General features: G+C 39.6%; 1 protein-coding gene across 3 annotated transcripts; it reads right to left on the bottom strand.

Annotated features, from left to right (window-relative positions):
- Positions 1-679: 679 nt before the first annotated feature.
- Positions 680-11,189, bottom strand: hmg20a (high mobility group 20A). 3 transcript variants are annotated; one of them, XM_026175239.1, is made up of 9 exons: positions 11,032-11,188; positions 8,989-9,078; positions 8,620-8,829; positions 7,403-7,535; positions 5,306-5,343; positions 4,205-4,277; positions 3,712-3,927; positions 1,397-1,529; positions 680-1,212 (listed from the first exon to the last, which is right to left on the bottom strand). In XM_026175239.1, the coding sequence occupies exons 2-9, from the start codon at positions 9,052-9,054 to the stop codon at positions 1,209-1,211; spliced, it is 873 nt and encodes a 290-aa protein (XP_026031024.1). In that variant the 5' UTR covers positions 9,055-9,078; positions 11,032-11,188; the 3' UTR covers positions 680-1,208. The 3 variants fall into 3 exon arrangements, with proteins under 3 accessions (XP_026031024.1, XP_026031021.1, XP_026031022.1); XM_026175236.1 differs by having other exon boundaries at positions 4,205-4,280; positions 11,032-11,186; XM_026175237.1 differs by lacking the exon at positions 680-1,212 and having other exon boundaries at positions 1,393-1,529; positions 4,205-4,280; positions 11,032-11,189.
- Between the last annotated feature and the right edge of the window lie 7,408 nt (positions 11,190-18,597).

The following is an 18,597-nucleotide window of genomic DNA, read 5'->3' as shown; positions in this document are numbered from 1 at the left end:
GCATTTCCCTGTTGTAACTTTCTGAAGAATGAATGCAGCCAAAAATGCAAACGCCCTTGAAAGAAGATGAACTGCTCTTGAACCTAGAGGGCAAAGGGAAGACAACAATGACTTGATATACCACAATGCCACAGTGGGTAAAGGATAGTGTTTAAACACCACAAAACGACTGTGGGACACCTGAAGACAGAAATTCAGTTTATAGACTTTCTACATTCATTCTGAACTGCAAGACCTAATAATGTAAACAAAATAATGTATGCAGAGCTTTTAGAGACTTGCATTAAAATTTAAGCAGCTATAGCCTCTTAATATTATTATAATGATAATACTTTCATGATATTATTGGAAAACAGGAGAAAGATTTCAGTGACACTTGTGTTTGCATTAGGATTAACAAAGTTCTTTCTTATCTTAAATATTTCTAAACATGCATTTTCACGCTTCATGTTGGTTTATTAAATACAGATTGCCCCATTTCTAAACAATGTGTACAAAAAGTAAGTGGTCTGAATATTTTCTAAATCCACAGAATAAACTACACTAATGCTAAAAGATACTTGAAAAGCTTGAAGTTGGAAATCTAGGGCAATGGTGTCTTGTGTATTTAGCTCTGATTTCAGAGCAAACATATGGTATTCCCCATCATATCACGAACCTCTCCAAACAAACTGAAGGCTTACGTGATGTAAATGCATTTATTGAAAACACAAACACTTTTCACACAGAAAAAAAGAAAACAAGAATGGCACATTTTTCACCTCAACAGAGCATGAAAGAAAGACAGTCTCTTCAACAGTATGTCCTGGGCATGTAAATACAAATCCACTGACAACACATCTGATAATGACTTAGATATTGTTCTGGAGGTTGCTATAAACAGACAGTGAAGACCGAACAGGAGCAATAACAACAGAAAAGTGTTGTAAATATTCTCTGATTACTTTATAAAACAAACTATGGCTATGTTAATAGTGTGTGAACAGGTTTACAAAAAAAACAGAAGTAAAAAATTATAAATAAATATGTGACGCTACATTACCCTCGCTTGTATCACTTTAGCAGAGTAACAAAAGTTGTTTTAAACTCGGCTGAAATGAGAGATCAACAAGAAGATTGGACGTAAAGAGGAAGGGCATAAACCAGGAAGGAGCGTCTGTTTAATGTCCTGTGAGTCAGTCCATTGCATCAGCTGAACTTGAATCCAATTATCTGAGTCAAACAGCAGTAAAACACATGATTAAAATTCTTCACAGATGAAACAGGAAAAACATTCAACTGTGGTGAAGCAGAAGCATAAGAGTGGCCTGTACATGAACTAGGAGAGTAAAGTGAAAATTACATCAAGTATGTAGAAAAAATCTAAATTGGAGTGGAGGATGGAGGTATCTCTTACCTGTCCAAGCGGTTGACCACCTCTCTCACATTGTTGATGAGATTCTCGTGTTCTTGAGGGTTACTGACAATGATGCTATGGAGCTTCTTCATGTAGGAATCAATGGTTTCAAGAGTGGGTGTCTCGCCACTGCCTGTAGGCCCACAAGAGTGTGTTTTTCAGGTCAAATATGTTCACAGAAAAGCACAGATATGACCAAATATGTCTCTCAAGCAAGAATAGATAACACAAGCAAGATTAATCACATCGTAGTAGGACGACTCATACGACACGGTCATGCTGGACACTGTTGACTTTATCAATGTCAAAAATGCTTCTGAACGGATTCCTGCATTTCCAGACACATGCTAACCTACAATTCCCCAAAGCGACCCTCATACTAAACCATAAATTTGGCTCTGTCCCAACTTCTGCGACTAGCAGAGGTGCAACAAACAATAGTAAAATCTACAAACATGAATTGAGCAAGTTCTCGTTCAAGAGACCTTACAGTCTTTGTTGAGCTTCTCAGACACTAGACTTGAGAGCGTTTTGCAATCAACTTTCAGTGCAAAGCTCTTAGGAAATAATTCCAGGAGTGTTCTGACTATTTCTGCTGTTTGCAGACTCAGTGTCTCTGCTGTGAGAAAGACATTCAAACAGGTGTGGGAGAAAACCAGGAAAACATCACAGCTGTGAACTCAGCATAGACTTTAAATGTAGATGAAACAAGAGTAAAGACAGTGGGAGCAAATTCCATTTCAACAATAAATTACATTAAAATAAAGAATTCCCTGATTCCCAGGCTCATTACAATATGGTCTACAAACAAAAAAATTGAGTTAGCCGTGTTTAAATGTGTGGATTAATAGAAGATTCTGGAGCTCAAGGAATAAATAAATACTTTGTCTATGTGCATGTATGGCTCACCATCTTCAACCGTGACTGTAGAACTAATATCTTACTACACTGGTTCGTGTGTGTCGAGGGATGAAATACTGTTAGTGGATCTTAAGTCGATACCAGTTTATGATGTGCATTCATCAGCATCACACTGAGCCCAAAAGTGCAATTGCACAATTTAAGAAATAAAAGCAGTGGATTTCTATCTTGTTTTTTTGCAGGGTTTTCCATTAGGTACCAGCTACTTTTTTATTACCTGCTCGGCCGGGGTTCCAAACAATGCAAACAGGTACTAAATACTAGGTATATATTTGGTTCGACGTCCACTGTATAAAAGGCCCCAAAGTTCATAGAATAGTTTTACTGGTGTTTATAAGTTTATATAAGTTCATTTAATATTCAGTCTTCTGTCTGTTTGGGCCAGCCCACCTTCTAGTGACATCATCCGGTTAGTAAGGTGGGCAGTTTAATGTCGGATCACCCTCATTTCATATGCTAATTTATGTTGTTAGCTTACCCCGGTTTAGCTTTGTTGACGCATGTACGGTCGCTCGTATGTCCATAATGTCAGTCCTGTGTTATCAGACCTTCTCTGTATGTTGTATGTGATGCTTGTGATTGTTTACTTTGAAGTGGCGGAGTTTGTAGTGAACAATTAGGTATGTGGATTAATAAAATAGCGAAGTTAGACCGGAAGTATGGCGTCCCGCTTGCCCTTCACAATAAGAGCATTATAGCGGATTATGATGGGGGACGCTTTTATTTTGTACAACTACCGGAAGTAGTTCCTGTGTACTGACGGTTGCTTAACCTCGCACTAATACTGTTTAGTTGCATAGTGTGATCTGATCTTTATATTTGATTATGTTAACTATGTTGTATTATGTTTATATTTGAGTATTTGACTTGTCTATTCTCTTTATTTATCGTTATTTCCCTTGTTTATTTCCTTTGTAGGAAACCACACACACACACACACACACACACACACACACACACACACACACACACTCTTGTGTACACCCGCTGTGTTTACAGCCCCAGAAATTGAGTGGTGACAATAAAGTGCCTCAGACGGAACCTCAAGCTCCCTCCTCCTTTCGTACTCTGGGACAATTTAGCCTTAAGTGGTGTTCTGGCCGACACACCGGGGTGACCGTAGTGCTCAAAGACTGAATCAGTGCCACAGCCGTGCCTATCTTTGATATCTCCACTACATCCACCTTTGTTGTAGCGTTCGTGTCACATTTTAATTACGCTGCTATGACAACAAGCATGCAAACAAGGGTTGTGAGGGAAAACCAGCCGATCCAAGTCAATCCGTGGCGACTCGGCCCAAGTAGGTACTAATGGAAAAAGAGCTTTATTAACGCGATCTTTGTTTGACACCTTTGTGAATGCCGGATCCACAGAATAGTGCTGGGTGCTCTCACCTGGCAGGGGTATAGTGGAGAAGCTAGAGCTGAGAGCCTGGCGCAGGGTCTCCAGGTGTTGGTGAAGGAGCCCGTTGCGTCCCCTCTCCTGCATGACGTCCCCTTCGAGCCTCTCTACAGCGCCGCGCATGCTCTCCACGTGCTTCTGCAGGGCTGCGTTACGCTCCTCATACTCCATGTTTGTCTTACGCAGCTGCCGCAGCTCAGCTTCACGTGCTGTTCAGGGAAACGTATGCAGAAGAAAGAGAACAGTGGTAGATCACAGGGGGAGCTCTGGGGCAGATGATACATCTACACATCAATTTTTCATTTGCTCTGAGAGTTTAGGACATCAGTGAGTTGCAAGCGGAGCTATTTTAGGACAGTGGCCATAAAGTGTGGTGGTCCTTAAAGTAGCAGAAGAATGTGTTTAGAAACTAGACAAATGGACACAAAGTTTAAAAACAAATAATCATTTTTAAGAAGACAGCAGGTTGGGATGGAGCTCTTTTACCTTTGCTGTGGTTTAGAAACTCCTCTGTGAAGATCGGTATGTCAAACACAGTTCTGTCCTTTCCTTCTGCATCCTTCTGTTTATAACCGGAGACAGCGAGACAGAAAGAGATAAGCTCAACGGTGAAAACACTTGGCCACGCAGACTGACAGCAAAGAGGTGGTCATTTATCTAGCTGGGCTGTGTGTGGGTGGGTAATTGATTTTATACCTAGCCACCGGGGAAATACAGTGATACAGTATAAGAAATGAGGAGGTAGACGTAATCTCATCAGTGGTGCTTCTACAATATCAAAGGCTCTGAAATGGTTTGCAATAAATTTGCAATAAAATACATTTTGAAACAGAAGCGCAAGACGCAGCACAGCTTTAATCCCCTCCTCTAAAAGAATCATCTTTCCTCACATCTTAACATAATGACATTAATGCTGAATCCTCATTAAATTCAAAACACTGGTATTCCCTCAGGAATCTGTGATTCCAAGTCAAGTCACCTTGGCTGTAACCCTTCAGAGTGTGCTGAAAGACTTACAAAGGAAACCTCTTAAACACACGGAGAACTTAATAAAAACGAATTACACAGTTAGTACAAGGCAAGCGTTTGGATCAAAAAAAACACAGCACCAAAGAGGATTAAGCCCGCTTTAGTCACGCAACAATAGGCACTTAACACACAGAGCAAGATGAGGGCAAACAACCCAAGAAGTTTGCTGGGTGACAAAAGCCAGAAAACACACACATATTAAGAAAACTTTCAACTAATGACTAATTCTCTTTCATTTCATGCTATTACAGCTTCCTCATAAATACTAATAAAGAGACCATGATGGAAAAATTACATTAGCACCAATATAGATGTGATTCACAAAATGCCACATTTGCTTCGTTTTGCTGTAAATACACCATGACCCCAACATTTCTTCTGTTTTCTTTACAACCGCTAAAATGCTGACTAAGTACATAAAGTGCTCATGTTTCTCTTTACTCGACAATGATATCCCCCTCAACATAATGAGTGATCTTATCTCATTATTAACTTTGTGTTTGAAGTGTTTTAAAAGATAGAGTCAGAGTACGTGTGAACGAGCAGAGAGTCACTGACCTCGTGAAGGGCCTCGTTGGCTACCTGGTGTCCGACATCTGGAGTGGAAGGAAAGAAGCAAAGAGGACAGCCAATGATTCATTTATCTGGAGAGGTGTGTCTTTACCACAACACAAACTGACAGAGTGAACAAAAGTAGTTCAAGTAAGGACAGAATAAATCCTCTCAGTGCACTTTGTATTGTGAATCATCGGGAACAAAGCAGGGCATCAAGTTCAGATCACGTTCTCGTATTTTTTTTTCAAGAGCACAGCTGTTTGTGTCGTTAACATTTCTGGGATTTAAAAGGAGAGAGCTGAAGGAGAGGTAATGCCGCCCTTATGTCGAGCAAGCAAAGCAACGGCCTCTAGGGCCTTACCTTGAACTGTTACTCATGAGCTCAACTAGGGCTGCACGATTTTGCATAAAATGAGAATCACGATTTTTTGGCTTAGAATTGAGATCACGATTCTCTCACGATTTTCTTTTCCAGTATAAATATTTATTGCACTTATTAACTGCACATCAACTTCGTAACAGTTTAGACTGAACATAAAAACAATAAATAAACATAAAAACAACAAATGTCTCACGTTTTGTCGTTGCCGCAAAATGTTGTACTGCTTGAAATTCCGTCTCCACCGTTGCTCGACGCTGTGTGTATAGAGCAGGTAGTGCAACAATAGAAAAATAGTTGCGGGACGGCACTGTGTAGCGTTTGTCTAGGGTGTTGATCATTTTCCTAAATCCCTCGTTTGCACAGTGTTGATGGGAGCCATATCTTTGGTCAGGTGATAAGTGATAGCCTCCGTAATTTCTTTGTGCCTGCGGGAGTTCGACGTGTATAGGGAAGCGCTGTATAAGGTTCCCGTTATTGATGTTTGGGTGGTTGACCAGGACGGATTTTCTTCCTCCTGTCACTTTCTCGTCATCCCTGACGTGCTCTCCGCTGTTTTTTCCCTGCTAATTTTAGCATCACACGGCACAGCTTCTGTATCACGTGGTATAAGGCTCCGCCCTTGTCATTTGTTGAGCAGGAAGAGTGAGCGCTTGTTTTCATGCAGAGTACGTCCCGGATCAAAATGCGGTACAATCGTCATCGTCTTTTTTTTTTTTTTTTAAATCGTTGTCATTTGGAAATGAGATCACACATAAGTATGAATCGAGATCGCGATTTTCTAATGATTAATCGTAAATTCAACTAAGAAGTTGCAAAGTATCATTTTCGATTTTTCCGCTGAATGAGGAACAAACAAAGAATTTGTTGTGATTTATGTTTTACTAAATACTGAAATATGTTCAATTACTAAACTGTAAGCAGAAATATGTTAGGGGTCTTTGTTAATCAGAAAAGATTTGATAGTTTTGTTTTGTCACAATCGACTTAATGTGTATGCCTTATTAGTATTTTTATTCACTTAAGCAGAAAATCACAAAAGTATTAATGAGAATTAGCGTCCGACTGATATTAGCCATTTACTGGTATATCTGCATTTGTATTTTTAACGTCCAATAAATATAATACATTTAAAATTTTAAAAAGGAGACGGGAAAAACACACTTGGAGCATGTTACGAGTGTTAATGTTGCGTATTTTGGCTAGGGAGTGTTAGGGAAATCTTTTTATTTTCCTTTGTATGTGTGTGGGAAAAAAGAAAAAATATCAGCCAAAAATCAGTATTGATATCAGTCTTATAAATCCTATATTGGTCAAAAAATATATATCGACTCTAATGAGATATGATTTTACAAAGAAAAGCTCTAAATAATCATTTGGTTCTCTGTTCGAGGACTCCTTCAAAACTCAACATTTTCAAACTTCCATTTTGTGTGATAATGATTTGAAAAGACAAACAGGAACCACAAGAACACACTGACTGCTCACTGTACGGTATGATTTTCATTAGATACACGTTTATGTGAGTCATCCTGTCTGGAAGGGATTTGCGCACCAAAGAAAGGCTGGATTATCCAAATATCATCAGACAAAGGAAGTAACTCACTTGCCAAAAGCTTTCAAACAGCAGACCCTAATGGATGGTGGGCCACGAGCCAAACTTTTGATTTTCAGCATTCGATGCCAACCAGCCACCCTGCTGTTTTCTGACCAGATCTCACCTCCCCTGTGCCTCTTGCCCTTCTGCTTCTCCTGGACCTTCCTGGTGAAATGTTTGTAGGCCTCCGTCTTCTGGTACTTCTCCAGCTCTCGCATGTAGCGCTCCTTATCGCGCTCTGCCTCGTCCAAGTATCGCTGCAGAGACGAGAAACAAAGGTGAGAAAAGCCGGGGAGACTTAGATGCAAAGGCTGGAAATAAGATTTGTGCAAAATATGATGGAGGATGATTGTGGGTTAGATTGTGAGATGAGTGGGAGTAATTATTCCTAATCAGTATGAATTCTTTTCAACAAACTAAAAAAAAAAAATAATGCAATTTTCCAATATTAATAACCTACAATCGCTCAATTCACAGAAGGGAGAAAAAGCATCTTGTAATATAATTAGTAGAAAAGCTTATTAAACCATCTCCATTCAGAGGTCTCGTCCCAGCGTACCGCCTAATCAGTCTGAGCTTTCGACTCTGTGTGAAACACATCGGCAGCAAAGTTGCACATGCTCTTTGCCAACTTTGGAAAACAAAACATGTCCAGACATTTCAAATATTCTCTGTAAAAATAGCAAGAAGAAAAACTCCCACACTGAATAGTATAAATACTTGATTAAGAATGAGGATTTTTCTTTTCTTTTGCTAGCATTTGTGAGCTGATCATGAGAGCTAAAGGGACTCCAAAATGATTACGGTTCTGCCGGATCTTTAAATGTGCATCTTAAGCTCAGTGGTCCATCTATAGATTGGGACTGGAATAAAAAAGTTAATCTGTTAGAGCAAAACTCCAAATGCTTCAATCATAAGACGATGCTCGTTTCTGCTGTTCTTGTATTGCATCTGAGGGCATCAAGCTTCGACAATACAATCTGTTAGAGGCCGTCAGAGTTTCTTTGTCAGCTGCAAACACACGGTTGCTATGGATTCTAAGGGAACTTTTTCCCTAAGTCGTTTTTGTGCAAAGTGAAAAATTACTCTGTGTTGGCATGTTCCAGATGAATATTGCTTGCTTCTGTTCTCTTCATGTTCTTCCACTGCTTTCTCAAAAGCTGCACTCCATAGTTGGACGTGAGTGAAAACATAGAGATTTGTTTTTGAATGCTTTTGCAGGTAATCTTAAAACAGACTCGCATACAACTGGGAAAGAAATGCCAACAGAAATGTTTTGACACATGTCTCTCCACCACTGTGGGCTCACTGTGTAATCCTGTCTCAAACTTCTCTGCTGACCTGCTTCTCCTCGGGGGGCAGCTTGCTCCACTCGTTGCCCAGCATCCTTGTAATCTCTGGAAAGGGCACGTCTGGACGCTCTGCCCGTAGCTGCTCCCGTCTGTCGTTCATGAAGCGAACGTATCCTGTCAGGGGGGCCTTGGGAGCGTTGCTGTCCTTCATTGGCTTCTTCCTCTTCCTCCCCTTGGTCCAGCTGCCACGTCGGGGTTTCTGCCAGAAAACAAAAACAAACATGTTTTAAAGGTTCACGTAGGGGTTCTACCCTGATGTGTACTGGCAAGACTTTCTTTTAGTGTGAACTGGAATTTTTTATTAATTTATATATGTATTTTTTTTCGATCATTCGATATCTGTGTGTTCACCTCTTACCTCATCTCCGTTTCTCTGGCTGTTGTTGTCAGCATTGGCTCCAGGTGAGCCTGTCTGCTCATCCATGACTCTTACGATGGAAGATTAGATCTGGAGGAAAACACTAGATGTTAGAACAAAAAACATTTCACAGCAGACACAGCCAATAAACTATTTTAAAAAATGAATATACGATCTCAAAAGACCAATGTTTAGTTAACCTAAAGATCAGGTGAAAAACTAGGCCATAGATTGCTGCCCAAAGGTGGGTTAAGCATTTTGAGACTGATCGGCTTCTTGTCCAAACTCCACCCAGGTTTGGCTGCAAAACAGTCTCTTGGCCAGCCACATTTCCTCTAATAGAAATGTCTTGCTGCTATCAATCACAATTGAGCAAGTAAATGAAAAAAGAAAAACACAACACATTCACTTCTCAAGCACTAACGCAGCCTATTTTTAACAGCAGCAGTGTGGCAGTATTGCCTTAAACTTGGAGATAAGAGAACACCACTCAACGTGCTAAAACACTCTCTCAATAAAACCGCACTCACTCACTGAATATCAGTGCTTAAAAAAATGAGATTAACTTGGAATCGCCATATTTTGGGAGCCTCTAACCCACTTGAAAACACTACAAAGCATCGTTGCAAAAAAACACCAAATGAATGGCGATAGCACGGAATTAAAACCTGTGCTGATTCAGGCAGCTGCAGCCCAGGTTGAGCTCTAAATATAGGAGCAACACTGTGCATTTTAACCTTTGACCTCTCCTTTGAAATGGGAAATACACCTCTTTAGCCTGGATGTGGTTTCTGCCCTCTGCCATTAAATACTGTGGGAAAAGTCACAGAGGAATTAGTCAGTCTACCTCAAAAAGCTCTTATGGAAAGCCCCCCCCCCCCCAGAAGAGAAGGGTAAGCCAGGGTTTTCTTTCTTAGACTTTTTTTTAAGACCCTGAAAAAGTGATAATAAAATCCAGTCATTCTGCAAACTTATCCCCTGTCTGTCATCCAAGGAAGCTTATTTGATTTTACTTTAGGAGTTCTGGGTTAGGTTGTAAGACGCCGGGTTTGACTAAAAAAAAAAATCTCACAAAGAAGAAAAAAAGAGCACAGAAAAGACTAAACGATGCTCTGTGTAGCAGAAAAAGGCTATGCCACAGTGCCCTCTGCTGGACCTTAGCACATGATGCATGACTCAAAGCTCTTTTCTCCAGATAAAATGGTCCACTATCACAATCTGTGAGATAAAATATGATGTTTAATAGTTTCACTTTTTACATGGTGGCATATTCAAGCAGCATGTGATCACCACAAGGCATATACCAGAGTGCGCTTTGTCCTTTATTATAGTATACAGCTTTACCTTGGTACAAGGAGGTACCTAGGCCAACCGATGTTCCTATATTTTACACAGCAGTAGCTATAAATTATTACACACCACAGGAAGCTGTTAGGTTTAGGAGCTCTCTGTCAGTCGTAACGACGTTTATATACGTGTATGTGGGATCTTCTCTGTGTGATAATCAACCATTAGCGTTTAGCCATTAGCGGCCTATCCCCTGAAGCAGTATGTTTAAACAGTAACACGCTAGGCCAGATAGTGATTAGACTTACATTTAACTTACTGTAGCTAGATGTTTATGTGGGCTATTATACTGATGTATCGCTAAAATTAAATGAATAAACAATAATCCATTTGGCCAGCAGGAACAGCGAACTATACTGGCTGCTACATGATGCTAACATACACTTACTAGGCAAAGCTAACAGCTGCTACAGGCAAACTGCACTCTTTGGCTGTGTGTCAGCTGAATGGCAATCAATCGACTAAAAAAGGGAGACATATTCAAATGATAATTATCAAAAGTAACAAGCTAACACTAATACATTAAACTTCTTAGCTGATTGCGAAGTGTGCTCCTAGCTAGCGTTAGCAATCAATTAGCATGAAGATGGGTCATCGAAAGCCTTTGTTTTCATTTAACCTTGACATGTGATTTGATACATCAGGAATCTAAATATTTTATATGGATATAACGGAAGCCACTGTGTGGAAACTAACCTTAGATAACGCACCCTCTAGCTGGAGCTGCCCAGAATATTTTCCTAATCAAAACAATAAAAATGTCCACTCAGATAGAATCGCACCGGATAGACAGAAAGCAGCTCCTGATGTACTTAGTCCTACTACAGACGGTTTTCCCTACGCGTATGATTTGATGTTTCATATTATCAATGCTTTTTTGGCAGTTGTGAGAAAAGCAATGTATTTATAGCGCAATGCGACTTTTCTGAATATATATATAATAGGCAATAAATTTATACATTTGACTGTAACTGGGTGGTCTCTGATTCCACCCATGCAAAACAAGCACGAGAAAAAACAGCATAAGAAACGAAAATTAGAAAATATTTTCTACGTGGTGTCTTTAAAATCCACAAAAGGTGATTTTCTTTGATTCTATACAGCGAACTGCTCTATGCTTTCTAATTCTTGGTCTCATTTTTCTTCGTGTACCCAACAGACCACCCTCATGAGAACGCTACCTCCCCCTACTGTTGAGCATAAGCATTACATGTCTTAAATTGATCCGTTTTTCAAAGTCAAATCTCTTGAGAAATTTCAAGCCTTAAGCCTTACTAATCAAACAAGTGAACAAGCTACAAACCAGAGCTTGTTAGAAGTATTTAATAGATGAGATGAAAATCTTTCTTCTGATTTGGGTTTCAGTTAGGAGTCTTTAGTCCTTTTGTAATTTATAAAACGATCCACATTAATTCAACCACTGTTATTTATTTTATTTAGCCTTTATTTAACTGGGAAATCCCTCAAGATTATTCTCTCTTTTGCAAGGGAGGCCTGTCCAAGATGGTGCACCATTGCAAAATTACAAATTATAAATGAATTATAACTCAGTACACATAAGAGGAAATAAAGCAGGTCAAAGTTAACACAACATGAACATAATATAAAAATAGAATGAATAAATACATAGAGTCCAGCTTATGAATAACACTCGCACTCTTCAAACGCAGAAGACTTTATAATAGCTCTGAACTCTCCAAGGGAGACTAACACATTCAAAAAAAGAGAAGTCTGCACTACCAAGTTCAGAAGAAATCCTACAGAGGAGTGCAAATTAGTAGCTGCTGTTTCAGGAGTTTACACAGATAAGAAAGGGTGTACAAATATACCAGTGCTGTTGTCTCCTTACAACAGCACAGCTTAATGAGGGACAAGAAACCAGATTATAAAATGATATTATTATGAAATGTAAAGTGCAGAGAAGGCAGCATGTATGTAAATATGTGAAAGGTAAAGGTGAGCATAATGAAGAATTTAAGAATGCACTAGGTGCTCTCTTACTAGGTGCATAAATACTTAAAAATTTGTTGGTTGATACTCTTTCAATAAAGTCTATGCCTAGCAAATAAAAAAAAAAAATTGTAAGAGATCTGGATATGCTTTCTGGAAAGCAGCATTATGCAATGATGCAATGATAACTGTGGGTGGCTGTAGCTCATGAGGTAGAACAGGTCACCTAATGATCGGAAGGTTAGTGGTTTCCTGACTCCTGGATGTCAAGTATCCTTGCTTTATCCTTGTTCTGAAGGGTACTATCAAGACATTAACCCCACGTTGCTCTCCGATTCATCCATCGGAGTATAAATGTAGTTTAGAAGAAAGTGCTTGTGTGATTGGGTGAATGTGACATATTGTATAGAGCGCTTTGAGTACTCCAAGAGAGTAGAAAAGCGCTATATAAGAATCAGTCCGTTTACCATCTGATCCAGACTGAAGCCAGCGGAGTAAAGTATTGTGTCACCTGCATAAATGTCCACTTTAGCTTCCCAACGTTATGAATAAAAAACAGAAAATTAAACAGAGCCATTATCAAAACAAACTAAAACTCAACTTTAGGGGATTCCTTTTGAAATGTTGACATGTATCCATCTGTATAAACATAGTGTTAATACAGATAGCTGGTTCAAGTAGCTCCTGAGCCATGCAATAGCCCCGTCACTGAAAGCAACATCACTGAGCCTAACAACAGCTTGGTCTACAGAATCAAATGCCTTTGATGGATTAGCAACCGAGACGGCACAGATGCTTCCTGTCCAAGGAATTAATGATATTAATATAATTTGTCACCGACCTATTTGTTGTTACGGTACTATGACCTAGTCTAAAGCCAGACTGGGTTTCACCTACAGTCTTATTGTCAACCAAGCACTCTTTCAACTGAGAGTTGGATCCACATTGAAAGTGTGGATGCAGGGGGATAATTATTTAAATCACCGAGGCTCCCCAAATTTTAATAAGGGGCAAACACAGGCTGCTTTCCAGGTATTAGGGATCATATTATTCTAGGGACTCAGATTAAAAACAGCTGTAACAGGCTCAATAATAAAATCAGCTGCATGCTTGAAAAGATAAGTATTTAGACTGTCAGGTCTAGATAACCCTTTTTAGATCAGTGGTTTCAAAGCTTTGCAAGTCACCACAGTCAAAACAGGTCTAAAGAAAAAAGGTTCTTTGAAAAGGCTTGATGACATTAAAAACAGAACACTTTGTCACATTTGTATTAAAAACAGAACTCGCTGTTCATTAAAATGTCCAACAATATCAGCTTTACTCTTAATCTCAACTCAGTTAATTAATATATAGTCAGGCAGGACTGGAGCAGAACTGGGAACATGACAGTAATTTTATCTGATTCCAAAATTTAGAGGGTTTATTCAGGTTTTATGGTGTTGTGACTTTGACTTTTGAGACTTAGACTTGGAAAAAGTTGCATGTAAAGTTATTACATTACACTGCTGATATAATTACTGTATAGATCATGTAAAAATACCTGTTCAAGATTATTAAAAATACCTTTGAAAAGCATAACAAGGTTGTGTTTCTTCTTTGTAACTAATCGTGGATTTGAGTACACATCCACGTAGGTGTAGATAAAATCACAGCTCTCTCTGTGGGTTAATGTGGGGTGTTCAAACAGTTTTGGTGTGAGAAACAGAACTAAAACCTTCGCTAAGATGCAAGATAAAAGCGTGTGCTTCCGAGAGGGAGAGCGAAACAGGGAAGGCTAATGCGCTAATTCTTAATTAACAGATCGTAAATCGACACCCAGGCAGGAGTAAACCAACTGTAGCTGCAGTCTAATTAAAACTTTGATTGTAATCTCACTGCAATTATCCTGAGGTAATCCAACCCAGTTCTTTGGCACAGATTGGGTGCATCAAGCCACCCGTTAGAGTTTAGAAAAGAGAGTCTTTATTTATTTACGTATTTATTTTACAATATCTTGTTCACACAATCACAATTTCAAATTCCAGGCAATATGAGATCTCTAACATTTAAACACTATGACGTTTAGAATCTATTTGCTGGTATTATTTCAAAAAGAAGTTTTTATATTAAACAGAGCTGCCTTGATTTCTAGTGTAGCTGTTGGTTATCCTGTTGGTACCCATAGAGGTGCTGTAGCAGCAGTTACACTGAGAAAGTGAGCTTGTCCTGGCAGGTAAAAAGGGGAGTAACAGCCCTAAGTCAAGTGTCTTGTGGGTACATCTTATTTAGAGTCTGCTGCCTGTGGCAAAATTTTTGGGGTTTTCTGCAGTGGAATTTTTCACTGCAGGAGAATATTGAACACTAGTGCAAAAACTCAAAGTCCATGCATCTCAAACCAAACTTTGACAAGCTACACTAAAGTGGTCGATGCAACACGGCCAGAAAAGTTGTTTACGATATGAGGCTGTATTTTTTTCTCTCCACTCTGGGATTTAAAATAATAATGACAACGGGCACACAAAAAGAACCTGATATTGCCGAGGTTGGCAAAAGCATCCGGCAATAAAAATGGCAACTCTACCAGCAGATATTTCGTAGTCTAGGTCTCTAACAGTCATGTAGAATCATGTTTGTCACTAATTGGCTGACGTGGAACACAAAAGTGTTGCTTTCTGACTGTTCGGCTCCAAGCAGTGTCTGCTTCATTGTTGTGTTATTTTCTCCATTTCTTTCATTTCTTTTCTTTTTTCTTTCTTTTTTCAAATAATTAAACATCTGCGGCCACTGCATCGTGGGCAGCGGCACAGCAAACAATGCTTGTGAAATGGCAAGCTAGGTTCAATCAGTTCTCAAGTGAAGACTCTTCAGATCCCAGCAGGCCTCAGGGCACAACATCACAGCTGTCCCCTGCGCTGTTATTCACTTGTCATGCCATGCCGAATCATCTGGTCCCAGCCTGAGACATTTCAAGCAAAGGAAAGGTTTCCGGCAGCCACTGGCCCATCTGTGTGCCGGTCATATGCTCTTCCCAGCCGGCCTGGAAAGTGACAACGCTGTGGCGCCCACATTGCATGAACAAAGCTCCTCTTAACCCTCAGGATGTCAAGGATGGTAGTGACACATGATGTGCCAGTGATGTGAAAATAACTGGCCAAGCTGGTAACTCCATGGATCAAACATCTAAAAATGTATGCATGACTAAACAGCGAGACCAGAAATAGCCGCAATTCTAAAGCACATTAATCTGCAATGAGTGTAACCAGTGTACTTAACCCATAAGGCAATTTCCCCAGTACGCGAGTCCTCGCTAAACCGTGAGACACTGTACTATTAAAAGACATCTGCCTGCATGCTGGAGAGAATGTATAATTCCTTTTGTTTATCTCTATTTTGAATCAGCCTTAAATGAAATAATAAAAAAACAGCATCCAAACTGAAAAAAAAAAGCATTTTGCTTCCTAATGTTTAATGGTAATGAATAATAAAATGAAGGAACCCAGCAAGTTACCCAGCATTACACACTGATAACACTGTGTAGTCACAGTGCCGTCAAGTGTGCCTACATGTAGACGCGCGAGTGGCGCATTGATTTAAACACGGACACAAACAGCACGCGGAATAACGTTGATCCCTGCACCACAGCCGGCCCCATCGGGCAGATAATTGGCTTCGATTTTTCAGCTACTTGCTGCATACATTTGGTTATTAATGAGAATAAATGTGCTGCGGTTCCTTCATGCCTTCACGCTTTAAGATATGCAGTTAATATTGATGCTGCCGTGTGTTGTTTGAAAACAAGTGCGCCAACATATGCTAAGTAATGCATTCATTAGCTTAGTTAATGACCTCATCAGCATAACTGGTTATGCTTCAGTGTGATGGTGAGTGTGGCAGGATATTGGGCAGCTCAAGTGCCACTTGCCTCTTATACACAAACACAAAGCACAGCTGCGAGCATCGCTAATATGAAAGAAACCAAGCGCTCAAAGGACATTGGGGCTGTTGCATCGTCCTGTTGCTATGCAACCATCTAATTAGTCTTAGGTAGCTATCCTGAAGAATCAAAGTGGTATAATGTTGAAAATAAGAATGGCTTATATGGAAGGGAGTGGGCCCGTGTTGACCTCACTCTGAGAACAGAGCATGAGGAGGTTTCTTATCGCCTTCACTGCTGGCGAGCTGGGCAGGATTTCATAGCAGCCGAAACGGGTGCACCGGGTGATCAGTGATTAGCACCTCCCTCCCCCCTCGTTAAGCTAATCAGGAAAACTACCTGAAAAAAGACCTAGATCCTTATAAGAAAAAATCATATGCAATCATGAGCACCAATCATGATCACAAAGGTATCTCCAAACTGTCATTATCATCATCCCCAGACCCCTCTTCATCAGAACGTGTTTGTTCCTCTTTCAGGATGTATTTCCTGGCCTTCGTGAAGAGAAGGTAGAAAAAGTTGACTTTCTCCCCTTGGAACTATTTTCACAACTTCTGAAAACATTTTACAGGAATGCTAATTTTACCTGAGCCAGGAAGGTTATTAAAAGGATGCAAATGATGGACTTCACAGTAGTATGCTTTCATAGAGTGGTGGGCAGTCGCTCTCATATGAAGAGCTCAACATTTTTGGGACGCTTATTTATTTTCTTCCCAAAAGTGAGATGCCACTTTCATGGCCATGTGTCAACTGAAGCTGACAGTGATTAGCTTAGTCCAGTGGAGACACTTCACAGAAGTACCCCGTGGACCCATTTAGTCCTGTTTATGAAGAAAGTTCCAGCTTATAAATTCTAACCTTAAGCCATAAATAATCATTTTCTTGTCTTAAAAAAAAAAGATGTGAACCAGTAAGTTTTAGACAGACAGACCTTTTTTTTTTTAACCTTTGAGACTGTGAGGTTAGCGTTTGCTATACTAACCCTCTGCACTTAGCACACAACCTTTTTTTTATTCCTTAAAGTGTGAAACTATTACGTTAAAAAACAGCTTTTTAGCAACAGGTCAGCTTATACTTTGACCTCTTCTACATTTTCTCTTTTATAATAAGATCTTTCAGCTGTTTTGAGGATACCGCTTAAAAGGAAGAAGCTAGAAGTCCATGCAGTTTAAAAACCCTCCACTTTCCACTTAAATATAAGTCTAACACTGGACTCCACCAATCTCTTTCTTAACTGTACACCTACCTGACCTACCTGTTATGATGATATTCCCGATAGAACGATAGAAACACACATTTTTATTATGATTTAGCATCGTAGCATCTTCTTTTGAATGCTCAGAACACTTCTTAAAATTTAAATTTGAATCTGCTGCCCTGCAAATCACCACTGCAATCAATTTGCATTTCAAACAAGTGCACAAGTTCAGCCGAGATACTACATAAGAAGAGCTACAGTACAATACTTCAGCGCATTTCTGAGAAAGGAAGGGGAAAAGAGCTTCTTGGAGAGAATTTAATTGGCTTTTTTTTTTATCACAATAAATGAAATATAAACAGAACCTATCTTGTAAAAACCATCTGCATGCAAATTTGAAGCGCACACATGTCAAATTATCACGCCTTGATGATTAACACAAAGATGATCTCTGCACTTTACTTATAAGAAATTTATTCCAGCTCGCTTAATCGCGTGCATTTCAAGCACCACGCATTTCATAGAAATACACAGAAGCAAATGAAATAAGCCAGATAAGACCTTTGCTGCGAAGCAACCCAGAATTCAAATGATGGCTTCAAAGCGACTAGACTGCCCTTTGTAAAGAGCTAAAGAGGGGAGAAGAGGTGACAGTGGATAATAACTTGATGTATGACGCTTCTGCTGCGAGCTTTAAATGTCTTATCTAAATTCATACACAATGCTTCTCCCCGGCCATGTCGCGTTTATCATTTTCGTTGCGCCACCTGGCAGATAATGGACAAAAGAAAATCAATAAGTAAAAAAATGTTATTGAATGAACACTGATGAATGCATTTTGCTCTCACACATACTGTAGAGACCTTGGGGGAATCTTTTGCCTTTTTCACAGCCCTGTTCACATTAAATGCATTGCTGCTCATTGGATTAGGAAAAAAAGGATGCTATGCACAAAAGAATACAATACTCTTTACTTAGATGCACAACCTCTCGTGCAAGATGTGAAAAAACTGCCCAAAATCTTCATTTAATCATAAAAGAAGGTGTGAAAAGCTAAGTGTATGATTGTCATTTTGAAAGAGGGCATTCCGTTCTTTACAAGTAAGCTTTTGCAGTGTTAATGTGAAAGGCACTATATTCAAACAAGAGTCTTAGCCTTTAATTACAACAAGAACACTGCTGCTCCCCTGACTGACATGTA

The sequence above is a fragment of the Astatotilapia calliptera genome, chromosome 7 (genome assembly GCF_900246225.1).
Source record: "Astatotilapia calliptera chromosome 7, fAstCal1.2, whole genome shotgun sequence".
Classification (NCBI taxonomy): Eukaryota; Metazoa; Chordata; class Actinopteri; order Cichliformes; family Cichlidae; genus Astatotilapia; species Astatotilapia calliptera.
Note: the sequence above shows the minus strand (reverse complement) of the source record. Positions and strands in the feature narration are given on the sequence as shown.